Raw genomic sequence first — 23,781 nt, forward strand, 5'->3', positions numbered from 1 at the left:
CGAAATTTCGAGAAATTTGATAATTTTAGTAAAATATTATCGAAAAATTTATGAACTAATATTAAAATTTTCATACCCCAAAAAAAAGAAATTTAACTCCCTGGTTCTAATTGAAAGGAATTGTTATGTGTGTATTATTACTACGTATTTACGTGATGTATTGATGTGATATTATAAATTTATTCAAAATTATAATATGATGTGTATAATTATAGATATTTATATTCTATACAATAAAATTCTAATTCAATATACCCCCTTGTTAAAATTTAAGTGAATTCATAATATGATAGCTACAAAATATTTTATCAGGCATTAATTTTCACTAAGTTCTTATTTAATTAGAAAAACAATTTTTTCTTTTATTCTTCAAGTTTGAATTTGAGATGTCTTTTAACATTGGAAGAGAAATACAAGCTAGTTGGTAGAAAATAATGGCTCAAAATCATGATTTTCATTTTGCAGGATTCAAAATTCATGATTAAGAGTGAATATAATGAGGGGCAATTAAGTCATTAAAATTATTAGGGGCAATGAAGTGATCAAAAGTACGGTCAAATATTTGATGTCCCCAGCTTCTTGTCACTGAAAGGCGTTTTCCATTGCCACTTTCTCGGCAGTTAAATGCCTCACTCCCCGCGCCATTACATCTCCGATTTCTCTGCTCTGTCTCGCATTCAATACATGCCAACAGAATTCCCACATTTTTTCTTTCTTTCAAGACTCGCGAAGAATCTAAATCATGGGGTCTCTTCACCTTGTTTCAGATTAACTTCAACATTTGCATCATCAGGTCCGAAATCTACATTTTTATTTTTCTTCTTCAGATGACCAGCTTCACTGACTCTTACATAATATATGCATATATATATATATATATTTCTGTGTGTAATTTATTTGGAACTTTTAGGAATCTCAGAGAAAATGGTACAAATAAGCTTATCAAGTGTTTGATGAGAACGCATTTCTGTAAAGTGCCATGTGATCGTTAGTTTATGCATGCATGTATGTTTGCAGATACTCTTTTGTTTGATGGGTTTAGATTTCTGGGTTCATCTTGTTTGAATTCTTGAAGTTATATTTCTAATTGAAATATTGTGGAACTTGAATTATGAAATTTGGTTCTTGTTGGAAGAAACTCATTTTTTTATGTTATTTTCTTTTTGTGTGTGCCTAATATCATATTATTAATCAAAATTCTGATTTTTTTACAGGAAGAGATGGGCACCATTTCACTGCCTGACATGGCCCTTGGGATTATTCCCCATTGTCCCGTTGCATATTTAGGTGCACGTTGTAAATATGATAGAAATTTTCGACTGGGGCGGCGTCCTCTTGTCTTCAGAACTACTTCAAATAGGAAAAAGTGTGTAATATCTCTTGACTGATGCTCATGTGAATTTCTAATATCATTTATACATTTTTTGGTAACTTTTAGTTGTAATCAATGATATTGTTTGGTAACTTTTTGTTGTATTTTTTTGTATGTGGTGGAAATTGTTGCCTGTTATTTGAAATTTGAGTTTTTCATCGTGACCAGAATGAAATTCTTGCAGGAACCTTTTCTGCCCAGAGCATTGGTTATGTAAATCAAGAACAAGTGTTTTTTCAAGCATGGTATGCATATTTTTACAAGTATCTATCTCTTCATGCTAAAAGAATGATATGCTTCTCTACATGGTAATCACAGCTTTTATTGGTATTTTTGGATATAGAATTTAACTTATCAAATGATCCACTGAAAAGATGATAACCTCTAAAAAGAAAAGGAAAAGTTGAAATTCCATAATAAGGATAATGGAAATGGCTGAGGTTTAACGATGGGGTAAGTGCCAAAAAGTGGAGGCATGTGACTTATGGCTTTTGATTTCTATGACAGGATGATTCCAGTGACACTTTTACAGATGTGGTTGACAATGCGCTGAATGCAGAAGAAGATGTATTAATGGCAGCTAGAAAAGCTCTTTCTGAGGCCCAAGCTAGACAAGAAGCCATTGAGAAAGAGAGAGATCAATTGCTTGAACAGTTGGTCTGTTCTGAGGAAAAACAACATGAATATATTGCTACCATATTGCATGAGAAGGAAGTGGCTACTGCAGAATTTGAGGAAGCCAAGTCTCTGTTCCATCAGAAGCTGCAGGAATCAGTTGAAGAGAAGTTCAGCTTGGAATCTAAGTTGGTCCTTGCGAAACAAGATTCTGTTGAACTTGCAGTACAAGTAGAAAAGTTAGCAGAAATTGCTTTCCAGCAGGCCACATCTCACATACTAGAAGATGCCCAGTTGAGGGTTTCAGCTGCAGAAACTACAGCTGCTGATGCAGCTTATCAGGTAGAAAAACAAATTAGGGATGTGACTGAAGGTACTATATTGTCAATAGTGGAACAATCAAAATACGCCATAGAGAAGGCCCTGAATGTGGCAGAAAAAGCTGGTGGCCATGCAGCAAAAGCTGTATCAGAATTTACTGATGGTATGAAACCACTTGATGAGCTTGCTTCCCTCCAGTCAAAAAATATTATGTTACAGGGTGCTGTAAATGATTTAGAATCTCAGTTATTGCGTACAAGAAGTGACGTTGATAGGTTGAAGTTGGACTTGGAAAAGGCCCATGCACATGCAAATGCATTTGAGATCCGAGCTAATGATGCTGAGAAAGCATTGCTTGAATTTCAGGAGTCAAGTAGGAAAATGAGTCTCCAGAAGGAGGAGGAAGTTATGTCACTGATGGAGAAAATAAAGGAAAGTGCATCAGAGAGAAAGAAGGATGCTTTGGAGGCTTTCAAGGCTGAGTTGCAAAGCATTAGGGATGCTATTGGAGCTGCCAAAGAAATGGCACATTCAAAAGATGATGCCTACTTGAGAAGATGTGAAGCACTGCAAAGATCATTGAAGGCATCTGAAGCTACTACAAAGATGTGGAGACAGAGAGCAGAAATGGCAGAGTCATTATTATTGAAGGAAAGGCAGCTTGGTGAAGGGGATGAAGATTCCATTTATGTTCTTAATGGTGGACGGATAGACCTTTTGACACAGGATGATTCACAGAAATGGAAACTTTTAAGTGATGGTCCTCGTAGAGAGATACCTCAGTGGATGGCAAGGAGGATTCGTACTATCCGTCCCAAGTTTCCACCAAAAAAGATTGATGTAGCTGAAGCCTTGAGTTCAAAGTTCAGATCCTTGGACTTGCCCAAACTTAATGAAGTATGGTCTATAGCACAGGAAAAGCCAAAGGAGGGCGATAGACTTATTGAGCATGTGAAAGAAAAACTGAAACGGAAGACTGTAATATTGCCGATCCCAGAACAAACAAAAATTGGTTAGTTTGCTAGTATTCTCAAAATTTTGTTTTATGTTACTGAGAAAGCATGTGTTAACAGGGCCTGTTTCTGACTTGTAATTGTTCATTGACTTCAATGCAGAGCCAGGAACTGGAACAGGACGTGAGATTGTGGTATGTATCTTGATACCCATTGATTGAAATACCAATATGTCATTCTAATCTTAGTAAAGATTGGTTATGCAAGACTTTCTTTGAACTTGCTTAGGTCTACAGCAGTACTATTACAAAATGTATATTCTCAATTTGTCCACTTATGATTTTCCCAGTTTCTGGAGGCTTCAGGAGGATACTCTTAGGATTTTTCTCTTGCCATATGCTCATTTAACCCTAACAATTACCAGAATCATAATTTTGAATGAAAATACCTATACGTCAAATTGTCTAAAATTGTTGTTTCTTAAGTATGATGAAGATGCCATGATTATTTGATGCTGATATGACTAGAGTGTCAATTTTACTTGGACCAAAATATGTCTAGTCCTCTCTCTCTCTCTCTTGTAATTATGATCTACTACATGTTATCTTTGATAAATTAACAGGAAACAAAAATGCAATTCATAGACTGTTACCTATGCTGAATCTTATTCTTTTTCTTTTGAAGTTCCAAGCTTTCAATTGGGAAAGCTGGAGAAAGCAGTGGTACCTGGACTTAGCTCCTAAAGCTGCTGATTTATCCAAAACTGGGGTAACGGCAGTGTGGTTACCACCACCAACGGAATCTGTTGCTCCTCAAGGTTCATCTCCTCCGTGTCCATTTTTCTACTTCCTTCTAGCGTTTTTGTGTGTGTATGTACCTGCTTTGTATGCTTAGTAGCATTAGGACATCATTAAGTTTGGGGATCTTTCAATAATTGTGTACAGCATTTGTAACCAATATGAAATGACATGCAGGTTATATGCCTTCTGACCTCTACAATTTGAACTCAGCATATGGTTCTGTGGAAGAACTTAAACACTGCATTGAGGAAATGCATTCTCATGATCTTCTGGTATTTATGTGATTTTAATTTGAATGGTTTAACCTTAGGTATTGAAGGTCAATTGTTGAGCAATTTAATGGGTTTCTGGTTGATGAGAATTTTCCCTTTCCTTGTTCTATTTTTCATGGAAAGTGAAAAATTGTTGAGAAAATGCACTTGGTTGGTTATAGGCTCATAGAAAGAAATTTTTCTGAAAAGTCAGATGATAGGGTCCAATACTGTAAACTCCCAGTTCTGAATAATGCTATGCATATGTTATACAGATATCTTCTTGGTTTCTTTTTTGTTTGATTATCATGTGTGAATATTCATGTTGGATTAGTAAGATGTGTTTCCTGTGAACACAGGCCTTGGGAGATGTTGTCCTAAATCATCGATGTGCCCATAAACAGGTAAACTCTTGATTTCCTTTTTCATTGATTATTTTTTAAACTTCATGGTAGTTTGTACAATCATCCCGAAACACCTTTTTATTGGTTCATGTTGCAAACTTGAAACAGGAATGATATCTTTTACAACATGGTTAGTTGTTCAACTATTATTAACTTTGTACACTGAAGCTAATAGCTGGGAACAATAACTTTTTTGGGATCTTTAAGTCTAAAATAATGATGCTTCATTTGGCCTTTGAGGAGGCATTAAAAATGAAATTTAAACTGAATATTTTATTTTAAGGTGGTTGAAATGTGTCTTGTAAATTTTAATATTCTTCCTTTTCCCATTTTCTTCATTCTCATATGGATTTTATTTAGCCTCAGCTCTCAAATTGGCAATTAGGTTCAACAAGATATAAGATTTAACAACTTAGCATTGCACTTTGTTTATCAGAACCATCATTCTTTAGCCATTGCATAATATATTCTCCCTATATGAACTCTTTTCATATTAATTTTTAGAGGCCATTTCGTATAAAATCTGGTTCTTTACATCCACTTTATATCATATCATGCAAAAAACTGGACTACTATGTATATATCAGCGACACTGTAATGAACATACAACTATGACACCAGTCAGATGGACCTTGCATGCTATGTTTGAGACCACTTTAGTATAAACTCAGGGTATGCAAATTTCTTTGGGAGATGACTTTATAATGAATGCTGCTGTTATTCTCTTGATGAAATTGACATTCTTGTTGATTTCAGAGTCCAAACGGTGTTTGGAACATTTTCGGTGGGAAGCTTGCTTGGGGGCCTGAAGCAATTGTTTGTGATGATCCAAATTTTCAAGGCCACGGAAATCCTTCAAGTGGTACTTTATTTTTTCCTTATTTGTTGGGTTAAGTGCAGAAAGATTTTTTTTTTTCCCTAATGTTCTTCATTAATGAATTTAATTTTGTACTGTACAATTTTTATCCTTTGGATGGATCATAATTTTGAGTTTGTCAGGACTCCCTCCAATTGGCTTTAAGATTAAAATGGAAAGGGTGCTAGTCTGTGAGACATGATCTCTCTATGAGCTTCACTTCATCTCTTGATTATTTTGATTTAATGTACTTAGTTTAGCTAACATGGTTCCTACTTGACCTCAACATGCTATTTACCTTCCATGATCAGTGTGTGAGTGTTGGAATAAGATTAGTGAGATAATATGACAATCTCATGAAGACTACAAGTATATGCTAGTCTTAGAGGCTGTCAAATTGGTAAATTTAAGCTTACCCCGATACTCGTCTGCTGTTAATGCTATGTGTAGGGGATATATTCCATGCAGCGCCCAATATTGATCATTCAAAGGACTTCGTAAGAAAAGATATAAAGGAGTGGTTAAATTGGCTTCGGAATGATATTGGTTATGATGGATGGCGCCTTGACTTCGTAAGGTGAAGGCATTTTCCTCTTCTTCTTTTCTTTTTTGGTTTGGAATGGGGCCAAAGGTCCAAGGTGTTTGTCTTATTTCAGTTTCTAACAAATATTTCTTTCTTTTTTCGGCTGAAGTTGTTTTTTTGTTTTGACTTATATGTATTCAAATTCCAAGTAGGATATTTGGTATATAAACTTGAGGAAAAGAATGCAGATTCTGTCTGTGTGGAGTTTACTGCGCCGTTATGATATAGGAGTAGTGGTTTGTTGATTTAAATGCTAGTAATTCGTGAGCTCAATTGGTATTTTAGTAATTTACAGACACGCTTCTATCCATTATTTGAAATTTTCTGGTATCTTATGGAATTCTAGATGCTTCCATGATGTGGCTACTGCATCAGCAGACTATCCCAAAATTTGTAAATGCTTTAAAACTCAGTGTATTCTAGCATCATGGTGATTTTCACTTCAACTTTGGAGATAGAAAAGTTAACTATGATTCTGGGACCAAAGGAAAAGAAGACAAGATAAAAGAGTCAAAGAGCATTATATAACATTTCCCCATCTTAACTCAAAGTTTTCATATCAAACCTATTCTGAGTGAAAATGCAATGTAATTTTATAGTCACATGTCAATTTCATGTTTAGACCAGCGCAACTGTGAAGGTATGCCAATGTCTTCTGTCAACTGTACATTAATTTGATCGAAAGTTCTATATGTTTGAGAACTTCTGAATGCTCTTATGCATTCAGATTTTTTTTATTTTATTATTGTTATTATATTTTAATCCATAGTGCACAATTAAACTCTTTTTGTGTTGTTCACAGAGGCTTCTCTGGCACCTTTGTAAAAGAATATATTGAAGCTTCGACTCCCGCATTTGCTATTGGAGAATATTGGGACAGTTTAGCTTATGAAAATGGGAATTTGTGTTACAATCAAGGTAAGAACTTGTGGACTGTGGATTGAGTTTGTAATTTTTTTTTGTTGTATTTGTATGATTGGGGGTTGAAAGCAAACTATAGTTCCATCTTTTAGGGACATTCATAACTATCATTGGTCAATGGTGAAACACCCACACTTCTGCATTCTAAATCTGCTCAATAGTTCATTTTTCAAGCCAAATCATAAAATTAATAATGGTCAATTCATAACTGCTGTGTGTCAATTCATTCATTACCTTGCCCTCTATAAAACTATTGGACGCCCCTTTAAATTAATAAAGCTCCTTCATTGCCAGGAACAAAGAAATATTTTCTGTTTTGCTTATCATATACTTGTCTATTTTTGTAGATGCTCATCGGCAACGAATAGTTAATTGGATCAATGCCACAGGTGGTACTTCCTCGGCATTTGATGTCACAACAAAGGTACTAGACTGTATCCGCTAAATCTTGTTTTAGTTGACTACTTGCACATACATAAGGTTAAGATTAAAAAAAAGAGTTAAGAAAAAAAACTGAATTGGAATAAACAGTTTATCATTCATAAAAAATGCACCAGAAGAAACTCAGACCAAGGGGAAAAATGAAAATGGATTTTGCTTGACAAAACTTAGAGTCTTTCTTAAAAAGAAGGTTTCAAACCGAAAATATATCTTATCTGAATACATACTTAGTATTGCACTTTTGCAGGGAATACTCCACTCTGCTCTTCATAACCAATATTGGAGGTTAATAGATCCTCTGGGTCAACCAACTGGAGTTTTGGGTTGGTGGCCCTCGCGTGCTGTCACATTTTTGGAGAACCATGACACAGGATCGACACAGGTCTCTCTCTCTCTCTCTCTCTGTGTCACGCACACACACAGAGACTTGCATGCATGCACACACACTCAGACTTGCATGCACACACACACAGGCACTGAACGCAAATATGATATCATAATACCATTACTGAGGCACAAGAAGCTGGTTACTGTTTTCAATCCTTGTTTTGGTCATTGACAGTGAGGGATTAACCGGTAGACTCCATCGGTTAAATCTTTTCTTGTTAAACCTGAGCTTTTATCTACCAATAAGTCAGGATTTAATGGATGAACTTTCTAACTTTTCTATCTCATTTCAGGGTCATTGGCCATTTCCACGAGAAAAGCTTACACAGGGATATGCGTACATTTTAACACATCCTGGAACAGTGAGTTCTCGATAACCCAATTGCCTTTGGACTTTTTATCTTTTTTTGGATGAATAACAGCTATTTAACTTTGCAATCTTTATATTCTTGCAGCCGACAATTTTTTATGACCATTTATATGACTTTGGTCTTCACGAAATAATAACTGAGCTCATCGAAGCTCGGAGAAGGGCTGGGATCCATTGCCGGAGCGCAGTGAAGATATACCATGCAAATAATGAAGGTTATGTTGCACAGATAGGTGATACACTAGTAATGAAACTTGGTCAATTTGATTGGAATCCCTCAAAGGAAAATAATTTGGAGGGCAGCTGGCAGACGTTTGTTGATAAAGGATCAGATTATAAGTTGTGGTTACGACAATAATCTGATCGATTCAAATGAGATACTTGTATGACATTAACACCTAATTAAAAGTACTAATTATAACTTTCTTTTGTTTTCTTTTGCATGAGGAATACTGAAATAGAAGGCAAAAGAACTATTCTAAAGCATTTTTCCATGTAAATAAACAAGCATGCCAGAAGAGATGGTGTGTAAAATCAGTTCGACGGTTCCTGCACATATTTCCTGTCTGTTTTCTTCATGAAGTTTGTGGGCTATGCAAAAGTGCAAAACTAAATGAAAAAACCCAAAAACCAAAAAGTTAATTCAAATGGAGATGCAGGGGATCGAACCCTGTACCTCTCGCATGCAAAGCGAGCGCTCTACCATTTGAGCTACATCCCCAATTAATTGATCTCTGCTGCTAAATTAGCATACTTAACTAGAGTCTAAATTTCTCACGGGTAATTTATATATGTACGGCTGCACCCACCGACTCTTATCATCTTATGTGATATAGATGCGACGACGACTTGAGTCAAAGTCTTAGCACAAATACCGAAGTCAAAGCAAAATCTGCAGTAGGTGATACCGGTCACAGCACAATTAATATACTAATATATTAATTGCATTCTTTATTCCTAATTTCCTATCAACAAAAAATAAATCACAAGAAAATAGCTAACATACAACTATACAAGTAAAGTTTGAGAAATTAGTTTAGCTTCAAAAATCAAAATAATTTTTCGTATTGGGTAAATTAATTTGTGCTCATAATTAGAAACATTTCAATTAATGAAGAACTAGGGATACTAAACCCAAAACTTGAGCTCAATCACAAACCTTCAGTGGTAATGAGTTTTTTACCCAATACCAATGTCAGAATTGGAATCTTCCCCTTTACATTTACATTTGGAAATATTGTCAAATAACCTATTTTAATACTAGAATTACTTTTTTAACTCTCACCTCCAAAATTAATTAATTTTTTGTTCTTTAGACATTTTTTGGACTAAAACACTTTTTTAGTCCCCATATATCCACATCACAACACTTTGTTGACAAAAAAAAATAAATTTAATAATTTAAAAAAACATAATAAATTGATTGCAACACCATTATATCGCCATATAAAGTGGATGTAGCACCACCTAAATGGCAATTATTTGTCGACCATATGTTGACCATCAAAATTTTAGATATGAATTTGGGTTTCATTGATATTGAGCTTTGAAAATAAACACAAACAAAAAATTCAGATCTCCAAATTTAACACGATTAAAATCTCATAGCAAAAGCAAAGCAAAAAGTTATTTCATTGTGTTGAATTTTCACATCAATATAACAAAAGTTTCTAAAAGAAAAAAATGATGCGATTACAAATTGTCTCTTCAAAGAGAGAAATCCATTAATATATGGATATGTGAGAGAAACCCTATTAATATAAGGGAAGAGCTTTAAGATCTACTTCTTGTCGAGTCTACCACTGAGCACATTAAAACCAACAAAAATATGTCATAACTAGAAATGGCTACCACCATGATTCCTTGGTGGATTGCAACTCTGATCGGAGGTTGGAGTGAAAGCTTGACATCGAAGGGTTGGGCTGCAAGCTTGGAATCGAAAGGTTGGGCTGCGAGCTTGGAATCGAATGGATGGTTTCCTAGATCTACAAGTCAGATCTTAGTTGGGGTGAGAGAAAGAAACTGGGATGAGAGATAGGTTGAGAAAGGACAGAGGAACAAGTTGGGCTAGCCATGAAGAAGAAGACCTAGATCTAGATTTTTGAATGTGAGATTAGAAGAGAGAGATCGAGAGACAGTGAAAGAAAGAAATTGGGTCGAGTGACTAAAAGCATGTTTTGGTCTAAAAAATGTTCAAAGAGTCAAAAAATATTAGTTCACTATTTGGCTTGGAAAGTTAGGTAAGATAAGAAAAATTATTATGTATAACCGATATATTGATATGTGGTATAACCAGTCTATGTATTAGATTAATTGCTAATATAAATATAGGTCCATTGATTTTAACTACTAAACTTTAATAACTTTTTGGTTTAGTTACCAAAATTAAATACCATTTTAGATTAGATACTAGTTGAATAGTCAAACCTTAATGAAATTAAAAAGCCTTCAACAGTTCTATATTTACTTGCTATGCCATTGTGAAAAGTACAAATCTACCCTTCCCTCATCAACAACATGAATGACCTCCGGCCACTGTTTTCCAGCCGACCTCTGGCCACTGTCCTCCGGCCGAACTCCGGCCAAGCTCTACTCATTACACAAAAAATTAAATTAACATTTAACATGGAGGGGATTCGAACCCCTCTCATTCAAGAGGAATGAAATATCTCCCATCATTACAGTAAGTTAACTACTATGCAAAAGTATTGCTTTAACCAAATTTATACTATACTATTGTATATTTTTTAAAAAAATAATTAATCCAATTAGTCACAACTAATCTAAAGTTGTGACTATCACAATTAAGTTGTGACTGTCTTTAGATTTAATTGTGACCGATTTAAGATGTTACTATCTCACAACTAAATCTAAAGTGTGACTGATTTAGTTGTGATCGAATGATATTCATAACTAAAAAATCCCTAAACTCTAACATGAAAACTAAAGACAATGCACCTAAAGCACCCCCAAAATTCATATAACAACGAATTAACAAAATTTGAAGTTGTGAATGATATTCATAAAAAAATAAGTTTAACATAAAACACTTACATGTTTAATTAACATAAAAGCTAACATAAAAAGGAAATTTGCATTAAATATATACCCTCTTAAGGAGGAAATTAAACCTGTGACTATTAAACAGAAATAATTTGACATTCATCTCTATCTTTGCTTCCATTTAGAAGATACCATCTTAAATCTAAGTTGTGACTGTTTCGTCACAACTTTAGATTTAGCTGTGACTAACTTTAAGGTAGAAAGGCAGCCTATTCTTAAAGACAACTTCAGCCTAATTTTTTTTTGATGTACCATTCAAATAGACGGAGGAACTAGAGCCGAGCGCTGGAAGAAATGCTCAGTTGTTATAAAAAAGTCACTGCCGAGTGCTTGGTACCACTAACCAACTTCATAACCCAACCCTATATCCCTAAATTAAACAAAAACAAAATCATTAGAAGGACTACTATAATAAGAGAGAGTTTTTTTAAGAAATCTGCAATTACATATGAATAAAGAGTCATGCATTTGGCTTCCAATTCACACACAAAGGATTCAAATAGAAAAAATAAAAAATCAAACGGATTAAAACAGAACACCTAAAAATAATAAAAAATTAACTGTGACTGTCACAATTTAGTTGTGACTGTTTGGTAGTCACAACTGCATCTGAAATTGTGACTGTCATACAGTCATAACTAAATCTAAAGTGTGACTGATATTGAAAGAGATAAGTTTAGGTTCTCAAAAGATAGACCCTAATGTCCTAAATTCCAACATGAAAACTATAGAAAGTGCACATAAACCACCCCCAAAACTCATATAACAACCAATTAACAAAATTTGAAGTTGTGACTGAGATTCAAAAAAATAAATTTAACATAAAACACCTTAATGTTTAGCATAATATAAACATAAACAGGGGAATGCATGAAAACCATATAATACTAACATAAACAGGGGAATGCATCATATTATGAAGCTACTGATGTTTACACATACCTACTTTCAGCTTTGAGTTTATTGAATCTTTGAGTTTTACTTGTGGAATATCAATTTTACGCAGCCATATGTTGCAGAATCCTGCTTAAGCTAGCTTCAATGGATGAATTTCATATAAAATGTAATGTAATGAAACCGTGTGATTGATGACCCCATCACTAATTTAACAGCAATTTGTGCAAGTGCCATAGTTCTAGCTGCTATATTGATGTTGGATCCTTGATCAAGTCTTTTCTTATAGGATGCTAGAGCATAATATGCAACACATAAATTAAGCTAGCTCACTAAAACATGCTTATGAAAACAAGCCTTATGCAGAATAAACACAAATTGACATATTCAAGATCCAGATCAAAGGATTTATCTTTAAAATGTATTCTAGCAGCCAAAACAGAATGCCAAAAAAAGTTTCTATAACCTCAACTAATGAAATTAAGAACAGACAAAAGCTAATAATAATCAACATATCCTACAAACTAACAATGTCTCTTAATTCCAGCCAGTAGAAACATACATTAAGAGTGCTTGGGTGCATAAATGAGCTTTCTGATATAATACTACATAGATTTCAGCTTCCTTTGTCTATATATATATATACGAAAAGTGTACCAATATACCCACCTAGCTGGAAGGTCATACGCCTTAGTAACCTTTGCCATCCCTGTTCGGCATCCACCCTGTCAAGAAACAAAGGTATACCAAATCAGTTGAGTCTGATATTAATTAATTTAAACAGAACACCAGTGAGAAAGCTTTAAAAAAAGACATATTTCAAGTATCAAGGATTGTATGACCAGTGTCTGAAGACAACATTCTACTGCAACTGAGTATAAAAAATATATATATTTCAATATAAAATAGCTAAAAAACAATCAATAATTAGAATACCAGTGCTGCACATTCTTCTGCAAGACCAGGTCCAGCTGCGGCATGCAAACCAGGGCTGCAGTGTGCTTCATCCATGTTCTGTAAATGATCAAATTGAAAAGCATGTCAGGAATAGTACAATTTGTTAGCCACATGCATCTTTTAGTGGTTCAATCCGAATATGCTTGATGGTGTTTCCTGATTAAAGGCAACCTTATTGGCCCAAGGGTGGATTGATTTGAAAACTAAAAAGTCCTTAGAGGCCCAAGCATGCTTATTTTTAGTATATAAGCATGTTCATTAGGTAAGTAACCTTGATGGCCCTTTGAACAATGATCATCACCGAACATTAACATTAGGTAATTAAGTAGTTGCTAAAATCACTCTTCTAGTAATGCCTAAAATCATGAATAGAAGCTGTGATTGAGCTCCACAAAAAATTTAAAACTCTAATGCAGAAACCACAACAACGGAACAGTCACAAACATAAAGAGAAATAAAAATCAAATCAAATACAAAACAAGAATTAAAAAGAAAAAACATAGCCAAGCCTAAACTCCAAAATTAAACAATATACAAAACTTGAAACAGAAATACACAAATTACTCAAAGAGAACAAAATCCAAAGATCAAACCCTAAGAAAATTAATAAAAGAAATTCATAAGCAACATATATCAAAACAAATTAAAATTGCAGTATATGAACAAAAAATTTAGATCAAACTCAAGATCAAGATTACCAAACCAACACCAATTCCCCAATCTGACGATCTCCTCCACACCAACACCAAAACCACAATCACCAGCGCAATCAAAGTCGTCTCAATTACCACCACCGTGTTTGTCACCGAGCCGCTGAACGAAACCCAACGCCAACTCCAGCATCTGCACCAAATCTGTCTCTCTTTCTCTCTCTCTCTCTTAGCTCCGTGAATTGAATAGCTTAGTGCAGAGCTACAAAGCTACGGAGCTATGGAACTATGGAGCTCTCTCTGTCTTTCTTTGGGATTTGATAGCAAGGTTGGTGAACAAGATTGAGAAATGATACGACTCAATTTAAAAGAGTTCGCAATTTCGTCAAAACCATTTTAACAAACTTCAACTTTCATCAGACATGGGCCAAAGGATAAATCTGTCAATAATAAGGCCCAAAAGAACAGGCTGTTAGTTTGTGACCTATTATGAAAATTAACTCTATTAATTAGTAGCCCAACCTAAAAATTATATGGTCTTACTGGTTTTCTAAAAAATTATTGGGATTAGGTATTTAACCCAAATTTTTTATATAAATATATCGTCCAATAATATCTTTATACGTTGAATTAATTATATAACTTGACGTATATTAACTATATCTTATAATTTTTTATAGGATAAGTGGACCTGGCATTGAGCCTGGCCCAATTCTGTTACTACCCTAGAGAATAGTAGACATCGATCCTTTCCTGGTTCCCATTCGGCTCTTAAACACACCCACTTACCCCTAACTTGATTGCTTAAACTGGCGGCGGGAAAATACACGCAAAAATAAAAAAATGCTAAGCATATTTACAAAATTCTTAAATAAAAAAGCTCAAAAAGTGGCCTGAAAAATAAAGTGCACCAACGCACGCTTGTACAAAGCGCGTGGTATCCGAATATCCCGTCTACTTTTTCCGTTCAATCTACGAGCAAAGACGTACACTTGCTAGAGCGTACGTCTTCCTACTATATCAACCGTCGATCAACCCTATATCTTCATCCAACGGCTATAAGAGAAGAGCATACCAACTACTGAGAAGTATATTAATGTTTCTAATTCCCTGCTTTGGCTTCGGGCATCCGAAGCTGAGGTCCGGTTCCGAGCCGTGGGCGGCGTTTTCCTTTGAGACTCTGGAGTTGGTTGAAAAACATATTTTTGGGCAGTGTTTGTTTGGATCGCTTTATCTTCGGCTTTTGGTCCGAAAAATGAATTTCGGTTTCTCACTCTTCTTCTTCTTCTTCTAGTCTTTCTCTGCACAGGAACAAAATAGTTTTAGAGAGAGAGAGCTCAGAGCCAGAGACATAGTTTTAAACAGAGAGCCATTTGCGTCGTCGTTTTGGAGCTTGAAGAACTGTAAATTGAGCTAGAGGAGAAAGATGCCGCCGTGCTTTTTGAGCTCTTGAAGAACCCTAATTCTCTTGGCTTAGATCACACTGTGAGCTCCCAACTCCTCCTTTTGCTCGCTCGGCCTTCTTTGCTTTAGCTTCCTTGTGCTTTAAGAACTATGAATGAGCTATTAGAGTTGAAAATTTTGAGGTTTTCTGTTCTTAATTACAGCCAAATTAGCTTAGAAATGCTCAATTATGGTGATTTTTTTGGTTTTTAAGGAGAATTGAGGTTCCAGTGCTTGTTAGGTAGACATATGGCTGGTTTTTTTAGGGTTTTGAGGTGTAGAGTTTGAGCCTTGCTTTTGCTTTAATTTGTCTGTAATGGCTTAAAAATAGTCTTTAAGTGCTTTCTGTTCAGTCTTTGATTTGTTTTCTTAAAACCCCAGAGCTCACATTTATTAGCTTAAGCTTTTGGTAAATTTGCATTTTTGGTTCTGGTTGCTACCTTTCCCATTTTGTGATATTAGCTCTCCAAGTCTCATGAGATTCATGAATTTCGGTGCTTAAGTGCAAAATTCGGCAAAAATATTTGCTCGTGTAGCTCCTTTCAACACCATAATATAGAAAATTTTGAATCTTGAAGCTGCCATCCAAGTCCCTACTTCGATTTCTTGTCTTTATTTTTCCCCCTACCTTTATAAGTACTTGAATTATACACATGCAACTAGTCGTTTGACGCTTGCATGGAATTTGTAACTTTGTCAATGTGCATTACAGTTGGCAGACCATTGCAGTGGTTCTCCATGAATGAGGAAAAATTATTGTGTATAACTGTAATTAGGCCACGTGGTGTAACCAATCCATGTGTTATTATATGGGTGGATAACAGGTTTATACTTGTAGGGTATAGTATTAATAACATTCATCCATAATAACCACGTGATCATGTTGCGGATATACAGAATAATTACTCATAAATGAGACCCACTTGAGTTTGACATCTAATGTTACTGTATGGTTGTGGTTTCCATGGTTAAATTACTAGCTTTACTCATTCACGGTTCTTTTGTGGAAATTGTCTGCCAGTACTTCTAGTCTCATTTGTCCACTGAAACTTTTTTTTTTTCATGCAGGTTAATTTTAAGGGATGCTGCTATGGAAATTTCGTGCCATTTTGGAGTATTATATTTGTTTTGAATTTGCTTATTAAGCGTGCAAAAAATGCCCTTAAGCAGATTTGTAGCGATGATACAGTCTGATACATAATGTTCTCATTTATGATCACAACTATTTTCCACAAAAGCAACTAGCTTGGAACATTTGGTGCCTGGAAATTTAATGCCTGGTAACGAAATTGAAGGCAGGATCCACAAATTATATGAGCCAGAGAACTATTCCCGTCAATCTCAAGTTGCGGATGGTAATTGGCCGGCGCTTATTTACAATCAGTGGCATGAAAAACAAAGAGAGATTGGTGAACCTCTAAGTTTCAATCTGAAGAATAATGTGCAACAATTAGGTATAAGTTGTTTCCCTTTTCATGGTTTTCTTGATTGCTTTATAAGTTCTCTGTCTTGATTGTCATGACTGCATTGGAGTTCACATTTTGTCTCGCCAATAGCGGATAAGTCTTGGAATACAAGAATATTTTTTTCTCCCCAGACAATTGATTCATGGTATTGTGAAAAACCCAGTTCATGTTTTTGAATTCCCTAATGTATCTGTTGTGGTATTCGCAGATTCATTTAGAGGACATGGAAATGAATCTTTGACTGTGTCATTTGATCAACGGTATAGACAATTGACTCAGAGACCTGGGTTGTCTAATATTCAACCCGGAAACCAACATCTGCAGACGAATGGCTATATGCTTGGACGACAGGATTTCCAGGCGAGGCAGAATCAACTTGAGTTTTTGGGTGAGAGCACAGTTTTTTTTCCACATAATTTTACATCAAGAGGCTTATCTATCCTTAAATCAGAGCAAGAAAATGCATCAGGTGATAGTCCTACCCTGACAACCAATTCAGAAAGGTCTGAAATTACTGAAGCTTCCACTGAGCTTAACTTTGTTGGAAGGCAGCAAGAACTTGCGAGGGGCCAACAACAAGGCATTCAACAACTTCACTCGATGCAGCAGTCTGGGTACAATGACATGCAGTTGTTGCAGCAGCACATGATGTTCAAGCAACTGCAAGAACTTCAAAGGCAGCAGCAACTACAACAGCTTGGTGATGCAAGGCAACAAAATTCAGCAAATCAGTTCTCTGCAAACACTAAGCAGGCTTCTGGGGTTCAGGTTTCACCTCTCATCAATGGAACACCTGTTAATGATACACCACAAATGTTAATGAACTGGGTGCAGCGTGGTGGATCTCCTGCTGGACAAAATGCATCTGATAGAGTTTATTTTTCACAAGAGCAAGGTCAGACTTTGCATTCAATGGGTCTGGCTCCTCAGCAGTTCGATGCATCTTTATATGGTACTCCTGTTGCTAGTGGAAGAGGGACTATGAATCAGTATTCCCATCTCCAGGCGATGTCTCATGATTCTGAAAATTTGTTGACCAAGGCTAGCAATCAAGCACAGAAGCCTGCTATGCAGTCAGCCTTCCGTAACCCCTATGAAGGTGATCATTATACTACTGCTTCTCCAGACCAGGTTTGCTTGCCACAAGGGGATTCCATATCCAGACAAGGTTTTCAGGGGAAAAATGTGTTTGGACAAGTTAATGTTCAGGGTATAAATTCTGGATCTCCATTCGGGAACCTACATCAAGGGGATACCTTGCAAACAAATACATCACTGCAGGAACTCAATGGAAAGCAAGATCGAGTTGGCTGGCCTGGAATCTTTCAGCAAAAAACAATGCAGCATGGCCCTTCACAGGGTTTGGTTCCCCTAGATCCAATGGAAGAGAAGATTTTGTTTAATACAGATGATAACATTTGGGATGCTTCTTTGGTAAAAGGCAGTGATATTGGTGCTAGAGGCTTTGGAAATGCTTTTGACCATACAGGATATTCAAATGCATTTCCTTCTCTCCAAAGTGGAAGCTGGAGCGCACTTATGCAGTCTGCTGTGGCAGAAGCTTCTAGTAGTGATACGGGGCTACAGGAGGAGTGGAGTGGATTGACTTTTCAAAATACTGAATTGTCAACTGGTAATCAGCCTTCAAGCATCTTGGACAGTCAGAAGCAACAAGGAAGTTGGGCTGATAACAACCTGCAGAGAGCCTCTTCCTTAAGTTCAAAACCTTTTCCCATGCTTAATGATTCCAGTGTTAATTCTAGCTTCCCTGGCTTTCAACAGCCAGGTATCCAATTCACAACAGAGCATACAGAAGGTCTCCACCAGGATGAATCTCATGAATCCATTCAGAAGTCTCCCAACAACACTAGTGAGTGGTTGGATCTTAACCCTCAACAGAAGCTATCTGTGGAGAGAAGTCAACAGGTTCAACCATCTGTGCATTTGGACAACACATGGGCCAGTCAAATAAATGATCACTCAGAATGTGATTCTCATCAGCAGAGAATAGACTCCTATGGTATTGTTAGCCAACCAGGCAGTAAACCAGAAGGTAGGAATGCCCATTTTCGATCCGCTAGTGGAAATGCTTCTATTTTCGGATCCCATAACATTGTGGGTGATTCTTGGACAGGTGATACTAATGAAGCCATGCACAAAAGGAACTCTGATGGTTGTCTGTGGAAGAAGGATGGTGATTGCAGGGTAACTTCATTTTCTAGATCAACTGGACAATTGGAGCACATACAATCTGGTTCTGAGGATACTCTGAGGAGCAGAGAAAATTCACATATATTTAACTTTCCTCCTGTGCCAAATTCACACATAAATAAGGTCCATCAGGAAACCAGCCAGCAAGTCCAAGATAATAATAAGCTTGATTATATGAAACGCATTATGTCTAGCAACAAAGAGGATAACGAGGGCATGGGAGAAAAACAGCGCCAAATGAGTAATAGCTCTCATGATATTCGAAACTCTTATGGGAGGGAAGGTGAAACATATGAGCAGCAGCAAAATTGCTACCAAAGAGACAACTCTTATGATCGTAAGGCATTTGATATGTCTGCTACCGTCTACAGATCAGTTGGTCCTAGTGGCATGCATGCCACTGCCCAAACAAGGTAGTTTTTTTAAGAGATAATGAAGGATTGGGAGTTCTTGATTCATGCCTAATAATTGTTTTGCATACTAATGAGTATAATTTCTCTGCAGCCATCATTATTCTTTACTATTCTTTGTATTTTTTAGCATATTTTACTATTTTTTGTGTTCCAAACTATTCTTATCATACACTACTGTTCTCTTCTATTTTGTATGTTCTCGTGGAATCTTTGGATGGCTTAACCAAAACAGTCAAAATATCCTTGAGCTTCTTAACAAGGTTGACCAATCGAAGGAGAATAACTCTATAGCACAGTTTGGCCCTACTGGATTTAATCCATTATCTGAGGTGACTGAGGCAAAAACTCTTGCAGCATCTATTGCTCAAATGTACAATCAGTCTTCTGCTTCTCAAGGTTTTGCTTTGAAGTTGTCCCCTCCATCTCAACGACAGTCCAATTCAAACACTCTCTTCTCCTCTCAGGGTTTGCTACAACCAGCAAGTAATCCAAATATAAGGCAAATGGATTCTGATTCTGGAGAGAAAAATCAGACCTGGTTAGCTACTCCGTCGCCATCTCAATCTTTGCCCCAATCACATGAATCATCACCGAGAGCCCGTTGGGATGATAAATTTAGTATTGGGGGGCAATCAAGCATCCCCCCATCTTATATGCATGGAAGCTCTATTGCAGAAATTACATCCAGTCCTACATTTCCAAGGAATCAGCTTCAAACGCAACCTTTCTTTAATGTACCTGTAGCAGGTCTGTCTACACAGGCAACATTACCTGGAACTGCTACCAGACATCCACCTTCAAACCTTTCTCTTTCTCAAGATTCTTCTCAACAGATTTTTATCAACCCCGGTGGTCAACAATTCCCTGTTCTGGAAGCTGTGCCAGTATCTCAGTCTCCTTTTATGTCAGGCATGCATACACAGGGTGGAGTTTCAGTTAGGCCACACAGTTTATGGACAAATAAAACAAGTCAGCAACAGCTTACTGGCATGGAACCTCAAAAGGTTCCCTTGATAGTTCCTTCGAATGATAGTATGGAAACTACTTCATTGACTTCAAAGGAGAATCTAAATACTCAAGAAGGGGGATATAAGTCATCTGGAATGCTTGATGCTTCACAGACGGGGGTAAGGAATGTCTCTGATCCAAGTGCTTTGGCCTCTGGTTCACTGTTGGCTCAATCGCACCTGCAGGATCTTGATAGAATACATAATGGTGACAACAATGACCTGGCTCCCTCTGCAAGAAATCTTGAATTTTATGGCCATGCTTTAAGACCATCACATGGTGTTCATCGAAATTACACACCAATGCACCAAGTGCAGCCAATGAAAAATTTAGAGACTGATCCAAGTAGGAGGGATCTGGATGTACAACAGGTAAATGCTATGGCTGGACAGCAGTCAATGTATGATCATAATAAGGATGATGGACTGGATTCTGCATCACATCTAAAGTCATTACCACATGGAAATATCAAAATACCAAGTTTCTTGACAGATGCAAGAGTAGATCTGAGTGTAAAAACTTCTTCTCAATCTGCTCTCCAAGCTCAAGGGACGGTTGCATTTGGTGAAAGTGATTCTCAGAATCAATCTACTGGCAGTAATGTGATGTCTAATCATGCAGAAACTTCTCGGGCTAATCTACACATGGCAGCCAACTTGTTTAAGCAGTACGGGACTTTCAGAAATGGACAGATGCCACCAATGTATGATGCGAGGTTTGCAAGGATTGTTTCAGGGAACTTCTCACTTGTGAAGCCTTCTCAGAGTCTAAACATACATTCTTCTGTGGAACAAATAGATGCTGCTGATGCTAGTCAAAGAAGCAGAGTCTGGCCAAGTACAGCTGCCAATTTGGTGGCTAGTGAACCGTTTATAGCTCCTTATGTGTTGCCTTCAGATGCCAGCAACCAAAGCATGGCTATTGTGAGACCAAAGAAACGTAAAACTGCAACATCTGAGCTTCGACCATGGCACAAAGTGACACAAGGTTCCAAAAGGGTTCAAGATATCAGGTATTTGCTATTATAGTCCGTTTCTTTGCTAATATACTCAATTTTGTCATGTAGAAGATGGGTAACTCCTGATTAGATATTCTTATTTTTCTTCTCGGACCCTAATATTTTTTGCTCGCTGAAGACAAAATCTTCTCTTATTTTAGCCTCATTCCTTCTTTAATTTACTTCATTTTTCTGGTTCTCATATGAATGAATGTATATATGTTTGTTAACTTCCGAGTGCATATGTTTGTGCAGTATGGCTGAACAAGACTGGGCACTGGCATCCAATCGGCTGGTTGAGAAAGTGAGCTTCTAGTTAAATGGATCAGATGATATAATGCAATTCATTCTACTTTGCCCTAGATATTTGGATCCAAGTGGTTATAATATCTTTCATTTTTAATGGCAGATTGAAGATGAGTTTGAAATGACTGAAGATGGACAGCCGATTGTTCGATCTAAGAGAAGGCTTATCTTTACAACACAGTTTCTGCAGCATTTGCTTGGTCCTGCACCACCATCCATTTTCTCAGCAGATGCTGCTCTGTACTATGATAGCGTGACTTATTTTGTTGCTAAATTATCACTAGGGGATGCATGCAGCCTGACCTGCGGCAGAAGAAACAATACTCGTATGCCACTGAACAACAGCAACATGTAAGTGTCGCTCTTCGTGGTTCGTTGAGGGAGTGAGAAAAAAAGACTTGTAATCTGATTTAAATTTTACAAAAAAGAAAGACTACATACTTGAAATGGTATAGCTTGAGCTTTGGGCCTTCTAAGAAATAATATCTTTGTAGGATTCTGGAAAAGCTCAAAGTTCCTCAGAGTACTGATGACCAGTACCTTTCAAAAGTTGTGGAAGACTTCACCAATAGGTCAAAGAAGCTGGAAAATGACTTACTGAGGTATGACATTAAGTTTTCCATTCTTGAAATCTTTGACAGTTCTGGTAACTACACTGTGTCATATAGTCTTTAAGGGGGTTGAATGGCAGAAAAATGTTTCTTGAAACCAACTCTAAGCAGCTGGTCTAAGGCTCAGTTGAGTATGCTTTCCCTTATCAACCGAATCTGCAACTCTGGTAAAAGTTTACAGGGGACTCATAAATTCTGGTATAATCACATTATATTGTTTATACGAGAAGTCTGCTACTTACTCTATTGCCAGAGGGAGATGTTTTTATTACAAATAAATAAATTTGTGCTTTTGGTATCAGGACTACATGGGTCCCTTAGAAATCCCCAAAATAGAATACTTTCAGAATTCTGCCTTGAGAATTTTTTCAGAATAAATACCTTTATTACATAGCTATGCAGTCAGCCATATAGTTCTTTAATATCATAACATTCTTTTAAGAAATATCCATTTGATGATGCAGGTTAGACAGGGCGGCATCAATTTTAGACGTGAGACTGGAATGCCAGGAGTTGGAAAGATTTTCTGTCATCAACCGGTTTGCCAAGTTCCATGTCCCACGAGCAGATATGTCTGGAACCTCTTCGTCATCTGGCCTAGTCACAACTCCAATGAAAGCATGTCCCCAACGATATGTCACTGGACAGCCACTGCCGAGGAATCTGCCGGAGGGGGTACAGTGTCTTTCACTGTGATTATCAATTGATTGATCACCTCCCCAACTGAATGCTCTTCTCTTTGCATCTATATTTGCATTCCATATCCCGCACATGCACCTGTCTTTTTACTGACATATGCTGGAATTGAAGAAAGAAGATTGAAAGATGGAATGCGGGATGTCAACCCTAAGTAACTAAGGCTGCTCGTTCATTTTTGAACCAACACCTATTGTTGTCATTTTTGAGAAAGTACATATTGTTTTTTCTCTTTTGTATATTTTCATGGAAGTTCCAAGGAGAATAGGACCAATAGGTAGTACCTGAAGTAGCAGGAGGATCATTGGTATGAATGTATCTCCAGTTCCCTAAGCTGTTGCATAAATTAGTTTAATTTAGCATACCTAATTTATACAGGAATATCTGGCAGCTACTGCACTGTAGTTTTTCCTCTTCTCTTTTGGTCCCCTCTACTTTTTGTCCTTTTACAGGTATTTTCTGCATAGAGCTGTGCTGGGTGAACAGGAAAGTTGGGATCTTGAAGAGCAAGCAATTAGTTAGGCAAATGGAATAATATTCTGAAAGGTATAGTTATAGTTGGTTGGTTGTAATTTTATAATCCGACAGATGCTTACTCTGGAGACTCCACCACAAACATGGGAGTTTTATTAAAAGTTTCTGTCTGACTTTGCCTGCCATTAATGATTTCTTTTCGTTAGTCACGTGTACATGTATGTTGATACCTTAACTGACTCGGATTCTATTGGGGAGCACAAGATCTCTATGAAAAGGTTGTCGAAGCTTCATTGGCAACTTTAAAACCACTTGTTT

The 23,781-nt window shown here is 36.7% G+C and overlaps 2 protein-coding genes, 1 long non-coding RNA gene and 1 other non-coding gene across 5 annotated transcripts; 2 read left to right on the plus strand and 2 right to left on the minus strand.

Moving 5' to 3' along the window:
• Nucleotides 1–610: 610 nt before the first annotated feature.
• LOC147288470 (uncharacterized) lies at nt 611–8,810 on the plus strand. Its single transcript, XM_086240285.1, has 15 exons — nt 611–793; nt 1,215–1,366; nt 1,557–1,617; nt 1,880–3,320; nt 3,424–3,455; nt 3,946–4,078; nt 4,236–4,333; nt 4,672–4,716; nt 5,473–5,578; nt 6,023–6,149; nt 6,958–7,073; nt 7,424–7,500; nt 7,765–7,899; nt 8,198–8,266; nt 8,360–8,810. Exons 2-15 carry the CDS (start codon nt 1,221–1,223, stop codon nt 8,630–8,632), a joined length of 2,859 nt encoding a protein of 952 aa, XP_086096411.1. The 5' UTR covers nt 611–793; nt 1,215–1,220; the 3' UTR covers nt 8,633–8,810.
• A 112-nt stretch (nt 8,811–8,922) lies between these two features.
• Nucleotides 8,923–8,995, minus strand: TRNAA-UGC (transfer RNA alanine (anticodon UGC)). The gene has a single exon. It is a non-coding gene; the product is annotated as a tRNA-Ala (tRNA).
• A 3,889-nt stretch (nt 8,996–12,884) lies between these two features.
• On the minus strand, nt 12,885–13,937 carry LOC147288472 (uncharacterized). Its single transcript, XR_015121635.1, has 3 exons — nt 13,887–13,937; nt 13,168–13,245; nt 12,885–12,956 (listed from the first exon to the last, which is right to left on the minus strand). It is a non-coding gene; the product is annotated as an uncharacterized LOC147288472 (long non-coding RNA).
• A 1,121-nt stretch (nt 13,938–15,058) lies between these two features.
• LOC147288473 (uncharacterized) lies at nt 15,059–23,665 on the plus strand. Of its 2 annotated transcripts, XM_086240421.1 has the most exons (9): nt 15,059–15,323; nt 16,350–16,735; nt 16,956–18,800; nt 18,882–19,371; nt 19,604–21,391; nt 21,632–21,680; nt 21,786–22,033; nt 22,177–22,284; nt 22,758–23,665. In XM_086240421.1, exons 2-9 carry the CDS (start codon nt 16,555–16,557, stop codon nt 22,987–22,989), a joined length of 4,941 nt encoding a protein of 1,646 aa, XP_086096547.1. In that variant the 5' UTR covers nt 15,059–15,323; nt 16,350–16,554; the 3' UTR covers nt 22,990–23,665. The 2 variants fall into 2 exon arrangements, with proteins under 2 accessions (XP_086096547.1, XP_086096546.1); XM_086240420.1 differs by having other exon boundaries at nt 16,956–19,371.
• The last annotated feature ends 116 nt before the right edge of the window (nt 23,666–23,781 follow it).

This window comes from Dryas octopetala, chromosome 4 (assembly GCF_963921425.1).
Source record: "Dryas octopetala chromosome 4, drDryOcto1.1, whole genome shotgun sequence".
Lineage (NCBI taxonomy): Eukaryota > Viridiplantae > Streptophyta > Magnoliopsida > Rosales > Rosaceae > Dryas > Dryas octopetala.

Excerpts from the sequence above, each read along its gene's own strand:
- LOC147288470 (XM_086240285.1), top strand. The coding sequence starts at position 1,221 with ATGGGCACCATTTCACTGCCTGACATGGCCCTTGGGATTATTCCCCAT. Across the intron at positions 4,079-4,235 it reads GGAATCTGTTGCTCCTCAAG|GTTATATGCCTTCTGACCTC; the intron begins GTTCATCTCCTC and ends AATGACATGCAG. Across the intron at positions 4,334-4,671 it reads TGCATTCTCATGATCTTCTG|GCCTTGGGAGATGTTGTCCT; the intron begins GTATTTATGTGA and ends CTGTGAACACAG.
- LOC147288473 (XM_086240420.1), top strand. The coding sequence starts at position 16,555 with ATGCCTGGTAACGAAATTGAAGGCAGGATCCACAAATTATATGAGCCA. Across the intron at positions 21,392-21,631 it reads AAAAGGGTTCAAGATATCAG|TATGGCTGAACAAGACTGGG; the intron begins GTATTTGCTATT and ends ATGTTTGTGCAG. Across the intron at positions 22,034-22,176 it reads CCACTGAACAACAGCAACAT|GATTCTGGAAAAGCTCAAAG; the intron begins GTAAGTGTCGCT and ends ATATCTTTGTAG.